The sequence below is a fragment of the Poecilia formosa genome, unplaced genomic scaffold (genome assembly GCF_000485575.1).
Source record: "Poecilia formosa unplaced genomic scaffold, Poecilia_formosa-5.1.2 Scaffold152, whole genome shotgun sequence".
In the NCBI taxonomy this organism is placed as follows: Eukaryota; Metazoa; Chordata; class Actinopteri; order Cyprinodontiformes; family Poeciliidae; genus Poecilia; species Poecilia formosa.
In genome coordinates, this window is record NW_006800091.1 from 1,468,630 (window position 1) to 1,491,336 (window position 22,707).

Below are 22,707 nucleotides of genomic sequence, written 5' to 3' on the forward strand. Positions count from 1 at the left end.
CCTTTGCCTTTTTTTTTGCGTTTTTTTTTAAGTTTGACATTGCCTGCATTTCATCAGGGTAAACATTGTCGACTCAAAGCACCATGATGTCAGGATCTTAAATGAGGAGCAGAACCTGACTTTTAGGAAACAATCTGAGCTCGTTTGGCTGAATCCCATCATCCTCACCTCCCTGATGTCCCAGCATGTAATTCAAACAGTATGTAAAACATAACTGGGGCACTCTTTTAATGGGTTAATACAGCACAAAGATTTTAATGAATTACAGAAATAATCTAAACATCTACCTTGTAATTCAATCCATACTTTTTTTTTGTGGAAGATTTTCATCTATTTTGGGTGAGACTGACTGAGTGACCTCGGATTTATTGGTAAACATGTTCTTACAGTAAATTATCAGTATAAAATACTCAATTTGTAGTTGAAGTGGGTATGAAACGTCTCCAAGGTAAGCAAGCTGACATCTAGCTGGTATGGAACATCTTAAATGCCAAACATCAGGTATGACGTGATCAAAACGACAAATCAAAAAGCAGCTAAATATGATTTCCTGTGTCTGAAATCAGGTAAAAACATATTTTATTTAATTGTAATAAATCACAAGGAGTTTCCTGTTTCCTTAGGGTGTATTTTACGCATTTATCATTGGAGGTTGAGTGTTAAACTTAATGGGATTCAGCCCTACTCTGTCAGCCGACATACAACTCTTTAACTTAAAAAAATGCATATAATTTTGTATGAAACAAAAATATTGTACTCCATGAAATTGAGATAAATAAGAGTCAAACTGATTTTCCATACAGCATGTTCAGGAGTTTTAGTTATGTAGTAAGCAATGCCGTTTTCTTTCACTGAAACTGATTGTTCATTTGATGAAACAGAAATCTCTGCATGACTTTAGCCTTCACTTGTTAAGACATGGAAGTCAGTAAATTTTAGCTGACTTGGTGCAACAGCCTGCAGATCTGTAATATGCTGGGCATGTCTGAGGCGACTAGGTGGTTAAGGGGGGGCACAACAATTTAAGGGTTAAAATAAAATAATTTACACTTGGAATGATGTCAATGAAGGCATTATTTTTACTTTGATCCCTGTGTTGGAGAAATTTTTAAAGGCTGATATGATGTAGTATCAACTGGAGTGTTTTCGTAGCTTTTTTTTTTTCCTTTAAGTCAACAACTAATACATTAGTTTATCATATAACATGCTTTCATAGGACAAAATATGGAGAAAGAAGAGAGTAGAGAGAGAAACTGCACCAGTTCTGTCCCTGTTAAAACCTTTCCCACCCTTCCCAAGAGCAGCTAAATGAGAGGTCTCATACTTTACTATGTTTTCTTTTGTTTTTTTTTTTTCTTTTCTTTTCTTTTAGTTTTTTTGTTTTGGTCCCCATCTTCAGTTTTTACGGATGTCAGCGTAGACCACGGGCTCCATCTTATGGAACGAGTTTTTACTGCCTGAGTGATCCAACTGGACGTATATCACCGGGCCCTGAAGCACAAAACAAAACGCACACAACAGAGGAAAACCGGTGAGTAGAAATCAAAACATTCACATAATCAGAAGCAAATTAACAAACAGGTATGGGGCTAAATTGGGACCAGAAAGTTTGTCATACAAAAAAAAAAAAAACTTTCTTAGCTAAAAAATTATTTTAACCGAAACAAAAGAAAAGTTTGAAACAAAGAAAAAAAATATTTAACCTAAAAAAAGATGTGAAACTAAAAATATCTTGAAAACGGGAACGTTTGATTTTTTTTCCCAACCTTTTTTTCCCAGTTTGAAAATATGTTTAAAATATATATTTAAAAATTTATATTTCATTGATTACTACAACAGTGCATTCAAAGGTCTACCTAAAAAAAAAATCAATCCTGCGGCTGCAGTTGAACTGGAACGCTGCCGGTCATGTTCTCACTAAAACCAAGAAGATGGGGCACTTCATCCCAGTTCTAACGTCCTTACACTGGCTCCCTGTAGCTCAGACAATAGACTTTAAAATAAATCTGTTAGTTTATAAATCACTGAACAGCACAGTACCAAAATAACTTAAAACCTGTTATTGTATCAACCTAAATCGGTCATTTCAAGAACCAACCTGACGAAGCGGCACACCAGAACCAATCGTAAATCTGGGTCTTCACTTCTGACAGACCTGACAACATGCCTAAATTTACAGAAACATCATTAAAATGGACTAGAACCTTTGAAAGAGTGGCACCCGGTGGATTTCTTCGTCCTGGAGCTCCTACCTGCAGCGGACCCGAGGGGCTGGTCGACCTGGTGCCCTCCCGGCTGGACTCCGCCTTCTTTAGCGGCCGCGGAGCTTCAGAGCTCGCGCCTTCCAGGGACGTACATCTAGTTTAGGGTTACGATTTGCAGTGGTGTCGAGCAACCAGCAGTGCACAGTCAAAGTAACATAAACACACATGACGGGACACAAGACAAAAATAAAAGCAATGAGTGATGGGCACATGAAACAAAGCAGCTGTGAGAAGGTCAGAGCTGAACTAATGGGATTTGGATGGTATTATGGCCCCCCCAAATTAAATTGGGGGGCCACGCTGCACTATATTATGCGACTTGCTGCAGCTTAACATTTAATTTATTCCTTGTTAGTTCTAGGCAAATTTATGGCAGATATTATGCATGTTCTGAAAAAATAAGTTATGTCTAAGTAAACATTACATTCGATAGCAGTTACAGAAAGTAATGTTTAAATTCTGGGAAACCAAAATTCAGAAAATGTAATAGTTCTGGAAAGTAAAAGTTCTAAGAGTAACCTGTAGGATCTAGAACCTACAGGTTCTAGATCCTACAAAATAGGATCTACAAAATAATGTAGGTTCTACAAAATAATGTGAAAGTTCTACATGATAACCTGTAATTCTAGAAAATAATTTAAAAGTTCCATAAAGTAACCTGTAAGTTATATAAAGTAATGCCAAAGTTCTAGAAGGCAACCAAGAAGTTCTATAAAGTAACCCAAAAGTTTTAAGAGTAACCTATGGGTTTTAGAAAATAACTGCCAAGTTCTAGAAAGTAATGTGCATGTTTATTAAAGAAACATAAATGTTCTAGAAAGTATGTTTTTTTTGTGTTATCAAAATTTTATACATGTTAGTCCTCAATCTAAAAGTGACTTCTTTGATTGAAAGAAAATTAACTTTCTATGTATCATTTCTAAAATGTTACAATGAAAACAAGGCTTAATAACCTGAGGATGCAGCGAAATGTCTCAAGTCTGAGACATTTTCTTCACTTTTTTTTAAATCATGAGAACAAATTTCTTGAGCTTAAATTTTGTGAATACAATAGATAGTTTATATGACAAAAGATAGGTTGCTAAGGTATCTCCATCAGGGCAGGACCTTCTGCTAACATTTTCTAAGTAAACATGAGTAGATAGAGATGTAATAGTCACATAATCCACACAGGCAGTGATTAAGCATGTTTCTGTGAATGAAAGATGCATAAACATTTATACTCTGACTCCATCAAATTTGGTTCTGATCCACTCTTAGCCTTTGATTTCTGTTATTTTGTAAATGCTCCTTGGCTCAAGACAACACAAACCTTGAATGTATGAAGACTAAATATGGAGGCACGCAAGATATTAGTGGTGAGCAATATGGACTTATTTATCACTTTAAGTCAATATTTTGCGGTACTATTGTGATAACGATAAAAGTGATAAAGACTAGTTATGACATTATTTTTAGGTATCTATATGGCAACGACTGTGTGTCACAGAACGTATAGCCCCACAAACACAAATACTGCTCTTAAAAAACATTCCCATTTGTAATCCACTTCTTTAGGACATCAGTAACATAAAGAAGTGTGATTTGTATCATAGAACTGCTCACAATAACTTTATTTTCAAATGTATTTAGATTTATTGACACTTTTATTGAGCCAACAGTGGGGGGGGAAAATTGTTCCTTAAGGAGAATAGCTGACAGGTTACATCAGGTTACACGACTGCATGTAAGCGAATGAATGACGAGACAATGTGCAGCTTTGCTCACAGCAGGTTTGCTAGTGATGTTAAATGAAAATGTTAGAATGGCGTTAGTTGTTAGGACACAGAGATGGAGAACAATGACTGACACCAGAGCAAACAGCAACCCCAAAGATCGCCAATCAAAGCAGCCACTGCTTCAAACAAGAGACCTTCCCCTCTCTGCACAGGTTTAACACTGTCTATCAAGTGTGAGGTTAAAATCTACATTCAGTGTTGACATGCAAGACATGATCAAGCTACCTCAGACAGTACAAAGTGTAGTTTAATATTTAACAATCAAGTTAAAGCATCCAAAGTTTTGTTCATTATTCTTTCTTAGCAAGTGGAGAGAAGATGCAGCTCCCATGCAGAAGGAGTTAAAATCAAGAAGAAGACAACTGTCTTCGGAAAAGCCCACAAAAGTACCCAAACCATGCAGCCAATACCAATACAATCAACCAGGCGATTAAAGGCCAATAAATATCTGGATTTACAATTAGAATCAACAACAGTGACAATAACTGGAACTTAAAAACTAGATGAAAGAGTAAAATATTAAATATTCCTACTTTTTCCAAACAATTTGATGAACATGGCTGAAAAAGAAACGTTTCTTTTCTGCACTTTTACAAACCGTTTGCATAGAATAGAGCATCAAGTTGTGTTGGGATCAGGCAGAGCAGCGTTACTCACCCTTCGTAATCGTGCCGGTTTTGAATCACCCGTACGGCGAAGCAGGCAGCTATAGCGACGGCGATGAGCAGAATTAAAGCACCACACACTGCTAAGATTACAATCTTAGTGTTGGTCTGAGGGAGAGACTCTGCTGGAACAGCAAACACAGCAAAGCAAAATTTCATATAAATCTCAAGAAATTTGTTTTGTCTTTACAGCGACTTATAAAAATATTCGTGCCCTTTTTCATATTTTCCTCATGTTCCAACCTAAACTTTTTGTGTATTTTTTTGTGATTTAATGTGTTGCACATGAAACACACACAGCAGTTCATTATAGTGAAGGGGAAAGGAAAAAATATAAGTTTACAAAATGATTCAATACAAATCTGAACAGTGAATCAGCTTTAAGGTTTTATCAGATATTCTCAACTTGAGTGGTCTGTGCTTTGACTAGGCTGATGGTCAGCAAACTTTTCAATTCAAAGAGCTACTTTTGTCGCCAGTTCCTGCAAAACATGTTGCCTAGAATTCAACAAATGAGTTTCATAAATAAAAGTCTTACTTTTGAAATGAACTAAAGTAAACAAAAAGCATTATGTAAATAAAAAAAAAAAATAAAGAAAAATATGAATATTTTGTACTGAGATCTCACGCCCTCTTTCTCTGGAAAACTTTTTTTCTGGAACTTATTTGGTGATTTGAAAATTATTTGTGCCTTCTTCAAATGAAGCAGGTTCTGAAATCGTACAATATCTCTGACAAAGCAATCACTATGTTCACACTACTGTTATTAAGTAGACATTTCTAAATGTAACAGTTTGATCATTTCAAAGTAACATACCTAACACCAAACAACACAAAACAGAAGAAATTTCAACCCTCCAGATGGGTCTCCAGATGGTGTTTTGTTTTGACTGAACTGTAACTGTGCATTAACTCGGCTGCAAATTGTGAAAGGTTTTGCCATATTGTGTTTTTCCATCATGTTTCCAAAGTCTTTATTATGCGTAAAAAAATGGAGAAAGACTTTTGGGATACAAAAACAAAACACTTAATAATATCTATCCCCTAGCATAAATAGCCATCAAAGATAGATTTCAGTCACTAAAGATGCAACAAACAGGATTAAAATAACTCTGAAAATTATATATATCGCTTATGTTTTTAGTGGCTCGAGTTAATAACAGCATTCATAAAAGTAAACTTGAACTATTTATTATTAATTATTCTATGTTATATGCAGAAAGGTTGAACAATTTATTTAAAAACAAAATCTGCATCAGGATATTGTCATTTTTTAAAAGCCCAGGCTTGGATAAATCACGCTGTAAATAAAAAAATAAATAATTTCATTTATTTATTTTTCTTTAACAAAAATAAAAAAAACTGTTGCTAAAGCTGGTTGGTAAAAATTCAAAGATAAAAATATTTCTGCTATGCTTGTAGAGCACTGAAGTTAATTATGGCATAAAATGGTGACCCCAGAGGGTTGAACTGATGTGAGAATGATAACAAAATGCAGACGTTAACACATTATAAGAATGGTAGTCAGCGGCGTCGCCAGTTATCTTGAGGACCATGACAAAAAATTTTATCCCCCCACACTGCTAATACTAGCACAACGTTCACTGCTAGTGAATTTTACATGCAACAGTCCACATACTGTATGCAAATAGGTTGCCTATTTTTTTATATTAGTTTTAAATTAATAAAATGTCTCTCCCCACCAGCAACAGTCACATCACAGGCGACGTCCAAAATATACATAAAGCAATTCAGACTTCTCAATAAAATGCTATGTTGTTGCATTTTGTTCAAGTTGCAGTATAAAATGTCAATAAAAAATATGTTTTGTCCATATTTATTAAAGCTGTCACCATGTCGTGACAGTTTGTTATGAGACAGATAATCTGTGAAAAGATCAATCTCCTCCACCCCCTCCCTGAGCTAATATTACTGCCTAAAGTGATGTACTGTTCTGACCAAAAACAGCCAATCAGAACCAGGAGGGTCTCAGAGCTCTCATCCAACCTCATTCACTCACTGCTAAATGTGCTAATGGCTGAGAAACAACTTATTGTTACAGGAAAACTGTTTATCTGCTGACAGTGGTAGCTATGCTAACTAGACTGAGCATTTACAACAGACTATGCTAGCTGGGGGGAGGAAGAATGAGCAGCCACGAGATTGTGATTGACAGCGCTAAAACCCGCCTCCTGCCTCTGATTGGTTGCTTCTAGATAGCACTGGGAGAAGGCAGAGGAAATAAATTTTTCACAGATTATATCTCATACCAAACTGTCACAACATAGTGATGTTGGGGTTAGAGCTGCTGCTGACTGACTCATCTGTTGTTAAGTGTAGTAAAAGGTACAGGGACAAGTTAAATATATGAATAAGTTGATTAATTTTTTCCTTCATTAAATGCTAGAGAAATGGAGGTAAAAAGTAGTTTGTAGCTAAGCTAACTATGCTAAATGGTTGATAATCTCACACAGTCTACCCACCTCTCTTGGAGAAAAACTGGGTTACACATTGACACTCGTTTATTTTTCTCTCTCTCTCTTTGAAACCTGACTATTATTTTTCTTGGCAGCGTAGTAGCTGCCGTAGACTTCTTGTCTTCTACTAACTGCTGCTAAACACCGTCACCAGCAGGAACAAACCATTTCATGCAGATCCAGGAGGGTGTTCAGTGCAAATGTGTATGTGTGCTTTTTGGTACGGTAGGGGCAACATTTAATTTTTACTGTTAAAAGCAACTGTAAACAAACACAATATGATTAATTTAGCTCTTGATAGGGCCCCAAATTTGTTTATGTTTCTTAAAAAACAAACACAAAAACAAACTAAAACATATTTTGTGGGGGACCCCTGTCGGTCAGGGTCCCCTGGAATGGTCCTCACTTTCTCCCCCTGGTGGTAGAATTGCAGTTTTCCACCTCCCACCTATTTCTGGTTAGTGCACAGGAAGTCCAGTTCACAAGATTATTTTATGTAGAAAAAAGCCTACTCAATTTAATTTCTATAGGCTATTCAGACATAATTATGGTACAGAAATCAAAAAGTTAACTTTAATCATCAGTATTGGAAAGGCGAGCCAAAGCAGACGCTGTGACTGAAAGAGAAAAGAGGAAGAGAGGCGTGTTTGCCTCCAGCTATCGTTCTATTTTAGCATGCTGAACCAACTCCCACCAGAGTGGATCTGAAACGCCGCTGAGCCAAATAGATGACAAGTCATCACATGCACTTGTTCGCTTCATGTAGCTGGATACAAACAACAAGCAGACACATCTGGGCCTGCTTGTTCCTTCCTACTGCATTCCCCCTGAAACAACACGTTAAGTGTTCAAACACAAAAAGGAGCATAACTGAACAAAAAGTTGATGCTCCGTCATGCAGTTCAGTTGAATGAGCACCATTAAGGTGATAAATTAAGGAGCTTTTTGAGTGCTTATATTTCAAAACAGAGTCACATAAAGTGCATTTTGTTTCCCACGCTGGACTCTATACCGTTTGAATTTGCAGTTCTGATATTGGCCCTGCTGCCATCTTTGTTTCTGTACCACAGACTGCAGTTAACCAGCAGCGCCCTCTGCTTGATGGAGGCTGAACTACAACACTAGAAGAAGGTCTAAGTGCCCATCTTTAGTTAATCAATTGGAGCTAATTTTGATCTAAACAGACTCGTAAGCTGATTAATTTTTCTTCAAACTTTTTTTACTCTGACAACCCTAAAAAACATCTGTAAAAATCCAGAGCAAATTCCAGTTAATGTCACAACTGCAAGAATTCTGCAAGTCAGGCCGTTACAAAAGGGTGTCAGAAAGACCCATAAGTCGTCCGGTTCTGGGTCATTATAAGGATTACGTTGTTAATATGCTGCTCTGCTCGGACAACAACTTTAAAATCATAAGCTATGCTCCAACGTTAGCATCCATGTTTACTTCCGCAAACACTGAGCACTACTTCTTTTTTATGGTGGTTGGCAAAACACTGTGCACGCTCTCCATGTGTGACGTTGTTGTGCCCTCTACTGTGCATGCGGGACACTTTCAGGTCGTTTGCCATTCACACTGGAGAACACATACAGGTCACATTTGGAAGTGTGAACAATAACGCCAAAAAAATCAGATGACAAAAAAATTGGAATTGGGTCACTTCAGGCTGCAGTGTGAATGTAGCCTAAATCTGTTTAGCCTGCAAATACAGAGAAGCTAGTCCTAAATGTACAGATAGACATAAATAAAATTAAGCAAGACCTAAAAAAAAACTTTAATCTGCAATATCACAAATACCACTTTTCCCGCACTAAAATTCAAGCACTTTTTAAGCATTTTTAAGGTAAATTCTCCAATACCAAAACAATACAACTGAACTAAAAGTTTTAATTCTCTGTTATTGTCCCTGTCCATTCTAAAGAGCCATTCTTGCAGTTAATTCACCCACATTATGGTTTTATGATTTAGAGCCATAAAACTATTTGTTTTTATAAATATCTACAAAAGAAAACTTTATTTACAAAAACACACCTTATTACTTTTACATTTTAAGATAAAGAAAAACAAACTTTTGGGAAAAAAAGAGGATGATATAATTTATTCTCTGTTTAGATAAATATAAAATATTTTGTACTTTTTCTATCATTCTACTGTTGCAATTCAATGCAATTAATTCAGGAAAAAATTGAAAAAAGAAACACACACATACATACATAAGTACATATATGCATATATATGGCATTTATCGTATTATCATTTGACGCAATAAATTTCTTATTATATTTTTATTTACCACTCATAACAAATTCCAGTTAATGTTTAAAACCCCGAAAACTGCCTGTATTGTTAGTTTTATATATCTAATGAAACCATCAATAAATATCAGTAAATTTTAAAATATGATTAAATGCAGTTACAATTCGTAGTTTTATTATATAAATCACACTTCGTCTTTCTGGCGTCCTACAGAAACAAATTACAAATGGGAATGAATTTCAAGAGCAGTATTCATTTTACTGAACGCTTTTTGGCTGTATTTTCTTTCAGCTTAACATTTATAGTATGTATTTATTTGCAATAAATCAATAATGGTAAATTGAAATGAGCAAAATAAATCTCATTTGGATGACAATCATCAAAAAGATGCCCCCCTTTAATAATATCGCTGAAAAGCCGCCATTTTGAGAAATGCTGTAAGCATTTGACAGCCAGGATGAAGTAGTCAGTCTGCACTACTTGCCACTTTTGCCTGTTTTCCCCATCTAAGCTGAATAATTATTTTTTTTAAAATACAACTTTGGTTACACAGACTTCATAATCCATTTTAATTACAGGGATTCCCCCCCATGTATCATAAACCTGGCAGGCCACCAGGCTTTACTTGGGTCCCCAACATGCTAAGCATAGCTTATTTATTTTAGTTCTTTTTATGTCAAATTTTTAAGACTTTATAGTCAGAACTCAAGTATTAATCTCCTAATAACACATAATTATCAGGTGATATTTTCAAATTTCCTGTCAACTTTAAAAATTTAACTCAAAAACATGACAGGCTACTGAATGAATGACTGCACAAGCGGCCCAACCACAGGGCTTAGCAAGTTTTTTTGGGGAAACCCTGAATTATTATTGTTTCATTTGCTTTGTTTTATTTTGGAAGTTTAAAATGTTTTCTGGTTTCAGTGTTAAATGTTGTTTAAAAATTAAAGTTATTCATATCTGAGTGGGTATTCTCACATTATTATGTCACTGTTATATTAGTTGAAAATAGTACTGTCACGTTAAGAACATCTACATAGACGAATACATCTTTAAATCTACCTTTCTGAACGACCCTGAGCTCCGTTCGGCCCTGAGTTCCCGACACGTCGGGCGGGTTCTTCACGTCGCAGAAGAAGGTCCCGTTGTCGCTGAACTGAGCCGGACTCAGCTGTATCGAGGCGTCCTTCTTGTTGATGTCTCCGACAAACTGAACCCTGTGTTTGAATTCTTCTTGTCCTGGATATGCTTTTCCGTCAGAAAAGTATAAAATCTAGAAAAAAGGAAAGAATATTAAATCTGAGACTAAAAACAGAAAATGGAAAACGTCAGATGCAGAAATACCAGAGGGGTGTAGCGCCTGTGAAAAACAAAAAAACCAAAATAATTCTGACTTTAATCTTCTGAAATCAAATGTCAGAAATCTTAGGTTAAAGTCAGAATTATTTTTTTGTTGTAGTTTTCCTAGTGGCTCTAATTGTCTTCTTTACCGAAGCAGGACCTGAATTGACACAGTCAGAACGAATTGTCCAGAGTGGCAGACGGCTACTTTTCATATCTGACAAAGACAAGTGCGAAGCAGCTAAAAAAATTACAAATTTCTTTTTAAACCTGTCACTCCTCTACTTATTCTCTACTTGTTCAAGTTCCTAATTCGTCTCACACAAAAACCGCACATTATGCAGGATTTGTCTGGGACAGAAAATGATTCAAAAAGTCAAAAGAAAAAGATAAACGTTTCTTTTGAGATGTTCAAACATCTCCGATTCATGGAGTTCTTAGTTTAGAGGATTTTGTTAAACAGGAAAGTGTTGAAACTTCAGGAAAAAAAAAAATAGATGCTTTTAGCTCAGCTGATTGTGCAACACACATTCTCCAGATGCTGACGGCATACATCTGTTCTGGCAAGACTGCCCCTCAAATTAAAGACCCCCAGGCTGTGTCATTACATTTTGCAGGAGATCAGAGCAGAAAGGGAGGCTCCCGACCAGACTTGTCTGTAAACAAAAACGGGCTGCTAAAAAAAAACAAAAAAAAACAGGTTGAGAGTCAGGTTTTCCATTAACTAGACACTTTTTGGGTTCATTTAGGTTTGCTTTCCTTTCAGACAACAGATTCCTGAAGGATATTAGTATTGCTCCAGGTGCTTTAATATTTTTAAATAATGAGCCTAGCTTTAGGGCTGAAACAATTAATTGCACTAATTGTGATCATTGAAATGGTTGTCAACTAATTTAGTAATATAGTAATCACTAACTGGAATGTTCAGACACTAAAAAAGCCAATTTGCCAAAAGCCTAACACAGAGCAGCAATTAAAACAAATCTGTACAAAAAATATGAACATTGAATTTAAGACAAAAAAAAAACACTTTGTAAATATGTTCTTGCTAAAAATGATCAAATGTACACTAAAGGAGTGCTATGTTACTACATTTCAAGCAATATATTGTAAAAAAGAAATCAAATTATTTATTTGCTTCTTAGTGTTTTCCTAATGTTGTACAAAAAAGCTTAACTGCTTAAATGAAAAAGACTGCAGAATGTACCTTTTTTTATCTGATTAAATGATTAATCATATCATAATATACATTTTATAAAAGGTGTAGACCTTTTTAAAATCATGTCATGAATTACTTTCCACTAATTTTTACAACTCATATTTAGCAATATGCTGCTATTTGTATGTTTTCTATTTTTTTAGCTGCACCAGAAACACTTGTATGAATGTATGTATCTGTATATGCCTGTACATATATGCATAATCACACGTTTTAGACCTTTTCTTGCCAAATTCACTGTTGTGTCTTTATGTAATGACAATAAACCTATTTTACTGTCCCTTCCGACAATAAATTGTCTGAAAAATTGTATTTTTCTTTTAAATCAGTGTCATAAAGCAATTTAACTTGCTTGCTGTGACCCGAATATAAACACCACAAGCAGCTTCAGTTTACATGCAGCTTTATGATGTAAACATGCTACAAAAAAATCTGAAAAAAGCATGCAAAACCAAAGCCTGACACCAAATCATCACATTCATCCCTGAGGAACAGTTGAAGCCTTTATTAACAGATCGCAGTGGCAGGACAGATCGCAGTGGCAGGAAAACATCTTGGGATTGTGGGAAATGTTCCAGAAAGGACACGAGCAGCAGCAGCTGGGACTCACCACGTATGGAGCTGAGTAGTACTGACTGTCGGGCTGATTGGACTGGAAGGTCCAGCTCACACTGGTGGCTTTGGTCACCACTTCACTGGAGTCAAAGGTGCATCGCAGGACCGCCGTTGTGCCGTTCTGCACAATCACTTCAGAGTCGGCGTATATGGTGATTGCACATGCAGGTCCTGTGACTGTTTGGTGGGAGAAAAGAAAAGAAAGAATGGTGTCAGGGAATGCGTTAGTAACAGGATGTCAACAGCGGGTCGGTTGCAGAGCTGAAACAACAACAGCACAGAGCTCAGCAGGTGGTCACTGGGGAGACAATGAGCTGCAGGGAGATTAGGTTGAATTCATAACAGAAAAGAAAAGTTTTTATCTGGTTGGTGTGTGGAAAGGTATCGGCCATGTTTACACCCACTTTGATAACCGAAGGTTTATTTTCTTATCATCTAATCACAGCTTCCAGGACCTTATCTGGTTGCAAGAAACATGTATCAACAAGCAGCTGGACTGCAAAAACAAAATATCTTATCAGATGTTTTTAGTCTAGTTTCTAGTACAGGTAGCTTAGTTCACTAGAAATAAGACAAAACTCACTTAAAGTAACTTCTCAGCAAGATATGGGAGACTGTTTTAAGAAAAGAATTCCTTATTTTTTCTTATACAATGGACTAAAGACAGTATTCTCAGAATTATGACTTCAACCCCAGAATTATGACTTATAAACTCAGAAAATTAAAGTCAGAATTCTGAAATTAAAGTTAGAATTGTGAGATTAAAGTCAGATCGTTTGTAGCAATGGATGCATCTGCAGCTAAAAACATACTGCTAACATGTTAGCGATTTCTGCTCGACTTAATACAGCGTAGAGCTGGTTTGTTGATTATTTTTGAATTAACTTATTAGCAATCGCATAATAGTAATTAATAACTTGCCTTAAGTAAGGTTCAATATTTCTAAAGTAAAAATTTATAAAAACAAATCACTTGACATATTCAAACATGTGACTTTCACAGCTTTGGCTGCAAGCAAAGGATCTAAAAAGGTCGATTATTGAGGCTGCAGGGAATCCAGAGCATCAGAAAGACAAACAACTCTAACATCATTAAAGCTTCAGTTGGAGACGATTTCACACAAAAAAAAAACAGAAGGAAGTGTTCGTCATTCATTTCCTCCATATCAACTGACATCGGAGTAAGATTGAGAGCAAACCGGTTCTTATTGCATGCACGCTAGACTTTTGAAGATAAGAGTTTGTAAATAAAAAAAAGACTGCAAGTTTCAGTTTGTTAAGCTGCTGCCTGAGGACTAAAGATCTATTTTCAAACTGCTAAGTATGTGTGGATATGCTGCATAAAATATTCCCAAATGACTCAAGAGGAAAATGCAAGGCGCTGATGTTCCATATTCTGCAAAAAAGACTGAACGTCTCGTTACCATTAAAGCTTCTAGTAAGAAAGGTTTTCAGGCTGTTTTGGATTTGACAAACATGCAGGCAGCAGTTTTGTGTTTACATGTGAGCAGATATTTTTAAAGCTCCTTATTGTGGCTTTGATGCTCAATTTCATTTGATCTTATGCACTTTTATACTTGTGAATATGTTGAGCTGCTCTTTGCAATTCGTGTCAACTCAAAACTACTTTATTTATCCCAAAGGGAAGTTGAATGTTATTAGAACTCTTAATCATCCCAGTGTCTTCAAAGAGTTGTTGTGGATGGTAATACTGTGGGCAGAAAGGATAACCAGTAGCAGTCAGTTTGTAACATATTTCAAGAGGCCTCTGACACCATTAGTTGTTGGCAAGCACTGCTAATCCACATCCTTTGCTTTTGACACTCCTCTTTAAATCATTGTTAGAAAGTCAGGCAGAGAGATGCTTGAGTAGGGGAAACAATAAATTATTAATTGATGGAGGAGTTCGGGTGTTATTTTAGCTTTCAGATGCTAATCAGCTGTTCCCAGAAGTAAAAACAATATCTAGTTGCCAAGGTTACGCATCATGATATGCGAATACCAAGCAGACCGGCGACCGCTCCAAAAGCAGGAAGTGGACTATAGAACATTGCATTCTGGGTACAACCAAAACAAACACGCTAGCTAGAGAAATTCTACAACAGCTAATATCTGACACCTCTCCGTTTTTGTTTACATTTTGTGAAGAAGGAAGTTGCGCTCATTGTCTTCTTCAGAGGTTTTTGTGTCATTTCCTTCAGTGGTTCTTGGTGCGGCGCCACCACAGACCAGGAGGGGAACTAGTTTTTCAAAGGAAAACGAACCGCAACAGCTGAAAATGTAAAAAATGTTGCAACTTTGGACTCCAATCAAACCGAGTCTATTGGACCATCAGGTTGGAAAAACACCCTAAAACAGTGGTCCCCAAACTTTTTCCTGTGAGGGCCACATAACTTTTCCCTTCTCTGGTGGGGGGCCGGAAATTGTTGACGGGGTGGGGGGGCTTCGTTTCTCAATTTATTTTTACCCAGAAAGCACATGGGCAAAAACCATGAGTGAAACGTCACTGGGACTAACTAGTATACATTCCATTGACGGAATGTAACTATAATATATTAATTTCTCATATGTTAACATAAAGGCTCGTTTTGAAGTATAAGTTGCTACTTACAGGCATCGCTTCGAAGAATTCAACCTGGAATGCGGCGTTCATAACAGACACGTGCTACACATCTGCTCTACAGCTAGCAAACAACCTTACTGATTAAATAACATATAAGTCAAGCAGTTCCCTAAAAGTCCAACAGATGGCAGCAATGTGCCATGCAAAACAAAACACCCACAGTTTACAGGACACACTTCCTGCTAAAGAGCCCCCTGGTGGTTGAAGAAAAATCCACATATAAACCGGAAAATACAATAAATGAAAAAAAAATCTGAACGCTCTCTGGTATTGTTCAGGGGGCTGGACCAAATGTGGAGGCGGGCCGGATCCGGCCCGCGGGCGTAGTTTGGGGACCCCTGCCCTAAAACATTGTCCCATATCTTGCTGAAAATCCTAACTGTGCTTTTGAAATAATTTTACCTGAAGATATCCATAACATCCCCTTGAACAAAATCTATACATCCTCCTTTTGCAAAGATTTTATGTTTTTCTTTATTTTAAAACCCAAGAATGTGAACTAAATAGTTAATTTTTTTAAAGAATGCCAACACATTTCCTGTACTAGAATTCAATCAAAATAAGTTGTATTTTTTCAATACATCATGTAACATTATTGGGTATAAACAAATTTTATTTATCTGGAGTGGAGGCAAAAATTGATTAAAAAAAAGTCCAGGCCACCACTTGATTGAAATGCAGAAAAATCTTCAATAAACTGAAGCAACGTTGGAAAAAAGAGCGACCTACACTCACTCCACATCAGATGTTACTGCTAACGATGGGTTTACAAGTTAAATCGTGGGAGGTACTTAGTTGTTCACAGAGTGTTGGTGTCATAGCAGCATGTTGAGTTACATGAATTTAGGACCTGCTAATGACTAATAGGATTAATTGATTATTCAAATAATCGTGAATTAGTCAGGTAATTGATTAATCCCTAACTGGAGAATAGACTAAAAAGGCTACTTACTGAAAGAACAACACACCCAGAGCAGAACAAAATATACATGTATTTTGCATTTAAGATAAATAAAAAAATGTTATCTAAATACGCAGATTAAATTCTGTTTAAAAAATCTGTTAATCTCAAATAATCAACAGATGAGTGTAGATAATCACATCTTTTTCATGTTAAGTCCAACAGTGAGAGCTGAGTTTTTCACAGGTTGTTGTTGGAAGTATGTTTTAGCTGCTACAAATGATCAAGCATTCATTATCTAATTAATTGATTAATTGTCAGGGGAAAAAAACATCAATGAAATAATTATTTTCTAAATTAATCTTCATCCAAACTCTCTAACTGACATCAGGTGCTGGTATTTCAACTTTTAACTTCCTCAGTTTTTCACTCTTCATTGAAGCTAATTAGATAACTAGGATGAAGTGGAATAACCTTAAGATTAAATTAAATTCACTATTTTTTGTAAAGTGTCTTGAGATGGAATGTTGTGTGATGTAAACTGAATAAGTAGTGCAAACATTACGCTTAATCTAACTACATCTGTTTTCCGTTTTGCAAACAAATACTTTTATAACATTTTATAAAGTTGTATAAATTTGCAATTACTGTGCAACAATATTTCAACCGATTATGCTCCCGATCTTCAGATGTGTTGATAATGACGACATTATAACACCTCAACATGTGTGAGTCTCAGTGAAAGGACAAAAATCTATTTTATCTTGTAGATTTGCACCAACACGGCTGATGTGGTGCTGCAGTAAAAACAACAAGCAGCTTCTGTGAGTGAAGCATAACAAAATAGTTTATTTAAAATACTGTAAATAAAAGCATCCTCGCTGAAATTAACATTAAAGGGTTTTTTCCCCCCACTGGGTGACACGTAGGTAAACACGGCTAACATAAAGCCCCTGTTTAATTATAAAATTGCTTATATTAACAGGTATTTTATTAGTTAGAAGAGATTCGAAAACATGTAAACTACCGAACCAGTCAGTGATGTAAACTACCGAACCAGTCAGTGATTGTATCCGACCTGAATCGTTCTTTATCGTTCAGAGCAAGCCGCGAACAGGGCGGCAGCCATCGTCTGCCACCGAACTCTATTCAAATTTCAGTCAATTTAAAGTTTGTCATCTATAACGTCAAGGCGACCAGCATGTGATAGTTAAATAGGGATAAATAGGCAACAAATCCAGCTCCGGGGTGTTTAACTAACATCGGCTGTTACAGTAAGACTAAACAAAGTCGTTTTAATGCGAAGGTCTGGGGCTGGGGGAGCAACCATGATAACATCGCAGGGCTAGCGAGCGTGATTTATCACAGAAAAAAAACAGTTAACGCTGATTCAGGCGTCACGGAACGGGATTTTAAATCAATTTTAAGGTTTAACACTCACCAAATATAACGCTTAGCAAACACCCAGACCATAAAACGCCCATGCAAACGTTCTTCGACCATCTGGGCTCCATTATGTTGTTGTAAATAGGAGTAGCTCTTCGGCCACGACGATGAAGTTAGCTTCCGACTGATAGCTTCCGAGCAGGCAGTTTGTTAAAGGGATAGTTCAACACTTTCAAAGCAACGCTTAGGTTAAAGGTTTTCCTTTTTCTTTTTAGCATGTGAACCACAAAATAAAAATTAAAGAGATTTTTAACGCCATATCTTGGCTGAGTCTACAGGCATTTTTACCGGGTCAATATATTGGTCAGCTATTTATTTTCAATTCCTGTTTTTGTTTAAATCTCATAAGCGCTTATACCATACATATGTATTCTCGTTCATTTCTGGAGAGAACTGCAGGAGCACAGACTATATGTGACTTATATGCTATAAGAACAACTGCCTTAAATCACCTTCAGTCCAAAATAAATCCAAACATTTGTCAGATCTGACAAATGTTTGGTTTTTGTAAAAGTGCAGATTAATTTAGACACAGCTTGTTCAACCTTTACACTATCTGCTAAAAATAAAATATAATATATTTTGGGAACCTTTGGGCTACCATAGTATTTACTAAAGCTAGGAAACAAGTAGCATAGTTTGTTTATTATTATGGGCTCGATTTGAGAAAACTGAAAAATATGTCTGTCTCATCAATAAAACAGAATCTGTTAAACTTCACTTTAAAACACTTGATGTGTGTATCAAGGTTTTAATGCAGCAATTAAATGCAGATTTTACTGCACCAACATGTACTTTTATTTACAAGTCAATAGATATTGTTCTATTTACCATGAAAATAGAAGGAAACCAGAAACCTTGGAAAAAACGATCCCTTTGTGTTGCATCTAACATTTTTCTGAGTACATTTTAAGTTAAAATTTGTAGTTTGTCCTTAGACATCCAAGGTCCCACTTTGAACACCCTTCTTCTAGCATATGGGGTCAACTTGACCTTTAAATTACATATTTAAAGTGGATCTGTGCACCACAGATTCTATTGAGCTAGACGACAAGACAATTTTGCAATATCTCGTTCCTCAACAAGGAATCAGAGGCCAACTTCACAGTCATGTTCATCCCTTTTTTTGTTCCCCCACCTTCTTCGTAGAGCAGATTTATCCTTCTGACTGTTTGTCGCCCCTTGCAGGTTTCCCCAGAAAGATGCATCTAATCTATAGCCACACTGCTGAATCAGACAAGAAAAAGTGAGAATAGGAACTTTACGAGCCAATAAATGACACTGGGCTCTTCAAAATAAAGGAATTATAAACTATTCATCCATCCATCCATCCATTTTCTGTACACCCTCATCCCTTAGTGGGGTCGGGAGGTGCTGGTGCCTCTCCAGCTAACGTTCCGGCCGAGAGGTGGGTAGTTTTTGCCTAACTGTACAGTCTTATGTGTTACGTTTTTTGTTTTTAATATTTTTAACTATCTGCTTCCATTCACCTTTACCTCGCTGCTTGTACACCTTAATTTTCCCACTGAGAGATAGTAACGCACATTTCTATTCTATTACACCAAAACCACAAGCAGAACAACCTACCAATTCAAAATAAATAAATAAAATGACAATAACTTTTACATTATTAATCTTGCGTTTCAGTGTCTTTCTCTTTCTCAATGTCACATGCTGTTTTTTATTTTTATTTTATTTTAATTATGTAAAGCACTTTGAAATGCCTTGCTGCTGAAATGTGCTACACAAATAAAATTTGATTTGATTGATTGATTGATTGATTCAGTTGTAGCCGTAACTGGGAAATCTCGACTTACTATTCAGAAAAATCAACTGGAACGCCTTCCGAAGTTAGATTTTCCACTGGGAGAGTGGGCTCAACTCCAACGAAAGCCGACTTCGCATTTCAATATGGCGGCTCACAGTAGTAAGCTCTGGTGGAAACATGTTTATTTCACAAGATACACATGTAACACGTGCGTCTAAAATCAATGCTACATGTTTGTTCAAGGAAAGTAAAGTTTAAAACAAGAGGTATGTCTATGGGTGTCGCTATATTGAAATCCAACTTTTTTTCAGTTAAATTTATTTTGTTCTTTATGTTACAAGATACTTGTTTGCAACATTCCGAACATGTAATAACAATGAATTCACAATGTCAAATACTGTGAAATTTTAATTACTGTTATCAAACAGCCAAAAATACCCTCCGAAATATAAAGGGCCAACCACGAGAATGAACGTATTTAAAGTTAAAACTCAGTTTCACGTAAATAAAAAGACGGCAACATAAATGTTTGACTTTGAAACTGAAGCGTTCAAGATTGCTATCAAGCTAATTTTCTATTAGCCACTAATCTTTTTGATAAACACTGTATTACCAAGACACATGAAAACAAACCTTTATCTTGTCCTTTCTATATTCTTCCTCTTGCTTTTCTGTGTCACTGCAACATTTTTGAAGCATTGTTTTGCTTACCAGTGATTCTTGAAAATAGGGACAAAATGGGTTTTAATTTTCCCATAATTTTTTAAAATTATTTCTCAACCTTATTCAGCAAACACAAGAAAAATATACATTGTTGTGCTCACATGACCCAGGTTAGCTTAGTTAGATATTTGAAAAAAATATATTTTGTGTATATTTTATTCAAATTTGATGCTTTATCCATAGGACCTGTTTTGTCCCTATTCTCAAGAATCAGTTACTTTATGCACCGCAGCGCACATTACCGGTGAAGCATGACCAATCGCGGCCACAAGGGGGCACCCAAGATAATGTTTTCTTTTTGCCCATATAAAAAATGATTTCTACATGATCAAATTTATATTGTTGTAAAACAAATTAACAACTTTATCTGGAAATTGTGTGTGTGTGGAGGGTGGGGAGTGGGAGGGGGGTGACAACAAAGAAATCATCACAAAAAAAAAGAAAAGAAAAAAAAAATCAGTTCCACTTAGGGGGGCCCCTAGTGGGCCTGGGACCCTGAGCAACTGCTTAGTTGCTCATGCTTTAGAAAACATACTAATAAATAGTTAAAATAATAAAATAATAGTTTTGTATATAGGAGTAGTTCCTCGGCCACGACGATGAAGTTAGCTTCCGACTGCTAGTTTCCGAGCAGGCAGTTTGTCAACACTTTCAAAAGCAACGCTTAGGTTAAAGGTTTTCCTTTTCTTTTTAGCATCTGACATGCAAAATAAATAATGTAAAAGATTTTTAACGCCAACTCTTGGCTGAGTCTACAGGCATTTTTACTGGGCTAAAAAGTGGTACAATGACAACACTAACAGTTATCAACTTATTTATTTTCAATTCCTGTTTTTGTTTAAATCTCACTACTCGCTTATATCATACATGTATTCTCATTGTTAATTATGGAGAGGACTGCAAGAGCACAGACTGTACAGGGTGAGCCATAAGTTTCCATACATAGGAGAATGTAAAAATGTATTTTTTTAAATATATTTCAGATACCCAAGAATATGCGATTGACAAAAAAAGCAAAGATTTGAAATTATACTGATGGCTGGATCGGGAAGCAGTCACAAGATTGCACGAAACTTTAACAGAAAACATGGAACGAGCATCACACATGACACTGTGGCATAATTTATTTGCAAGTTTCAGAAAACTAGAAATGTTGCGGATCAATCACGAAGTGGTCCAAGACGTGCAGCGATTACAGGGAGTCCCACAAAAATAAAAACGGTTGTCCAATATAAAATGTTTATCTTTTTCTATGTATGGAAACTTATGGCTCACTGTATATTTGTGACCCCAACTTTAAGATCATCTTCAGACCAAAATACATCTGAATATTTGTCACATAGACACAGCTTGTTCAATCTTTATTCTGCTAAAAACAAAATGTAAAATACTTTTAGAACCTTTGGGCTATCATGTTAATATTTACTAAAGCTAGAAAATAAATAGCATAGTTTGGTTATTATTGGAGCCTCTATTGAAGAAAACAAAAATATGTCTGTTCTCATCAATAAAAATAGAATCTGTTAGTCTTCACTTTAAAACACTTGATGTGTTTATCAAAGCTTGAATGCAGCAATTAAAAGCAGATTTTACTGCATCAACATATTATTCTATTTACCATGAAAATATTATGAAACCACAGGGCTTTGAAAAAGATTATCACTTTGAGTTTCATCTAACATTTTTCTAAGTACATTTTAATGTAAATGTCATAGGTTTGTCCTATTTCTGTGGGAAGCACAAAGTCAATTCAGGGGCCACAAATGGCCCTGGGCCCTACTTTCAACAGCTTTTGGTGTCAACTGGAAGTTTAAATTACATATTAAAGGGGATCTGTGCATCACAGATTCTCTTGGGCTAAATGACTAAACTGTAATATCTCTTTCCTCAACAAAGAATCAGAGGCCAACTTCACAGTCATGCTCCTCCCCTCAGAGCATCTAATCTGTATCCACACTACTGAATCAGACAAGAAAATGGGAAAATTAAGATTTCTACAGGCCAATAAATGACATTGGGCTCTTCATAACAAAGGAATTATAAACGAATAAGATCTACATAATACCCGTTTTTCTTCCTTCTTTTCAAAGTGTAAAAAACAACTAAATACCAAACTTATAAAAGAAAAAAAAGCCCATTTACCAATTATTTCATAAAGTGACACACTCAACATACCATCAATCCAAATGGTTGAACCTCCTATGAAGACAGGTTATTAAATCAATGAGGCCTACTTTGGTAATTGGTGAAGTATGGTATGGAGGATGGAAACTGACATAATAAAAGATAAAAGCAGAAATATATAAATGGCCCATTGAATATGTCAATACACTTAAAATGTACCAAATGATTTTAAAAAGGGGGAATCTTACCTGATGCTTTAATACATAATTGACCTTCATATTTATTAATTTTTCTTAATAATAACTTCTTCATTATTAATCCTGCGTTCCAGTTGTAGTCGTAACTGGGAAATTGCAATTTACCAGTCAAAAAAAAAAAAAAAAGCAACTGGAAAGCCTTCCGAAGCTGGACTTTCCACTGGGAAAGTGGGCTCAACTCCGACTTTGCGTTTCAGTATGGCGGCTTGTCAACAGCAGCAAGCTCTGGTGGAAACATGTTTATTTCA

The 22,707-nt window shown here is 36.0% G+C and overlaps 1 protein-coding gene across 5 annotated transcripts; it reads right to left on the bottom strand.

Moving 5' to 3' along the window:
* Positions 1-17,758, bottom strand: mpzl1l (myelin protein zero-like 1 like). Of its 5 annotated transcripts, none has more exons than XM_007563896.2 (6): positions 17,583-17,758; positions 12,614-12,795; positions 10,506-10,716; positions 4,700-4,829; positions 2,253-2,358; positions 1-1,491 (listed from the first exon to the last, which is right to left on the bottom strand). In XM_007563896.2, the coding sequence occupies exons 1-6, from the start codon at positions 17,653-17,655 to the stop codon at positions 1,396-1,398; spliced, it is 798 nt and encodes a 265-aa protein (XP_007563958.1). In that variant the 5' UTR covers positions 17,656-17,758; the 3' UTR covers positions 1-1,395. The 5 variants fall into 5 exon arrangements, with proteins under 5 accessions (XP_007563958.1, XP_007563956.1, XP_007563957.1 ...); XM_007563894.2 differs by having other exon boundaries at positions 2,205-2,358; XM_007563895.2 differs by having other exon boundaries at positions 4,700-4,832.
* Positions 17,759-22,707: the final 4,949 nt, after the last annotated feature.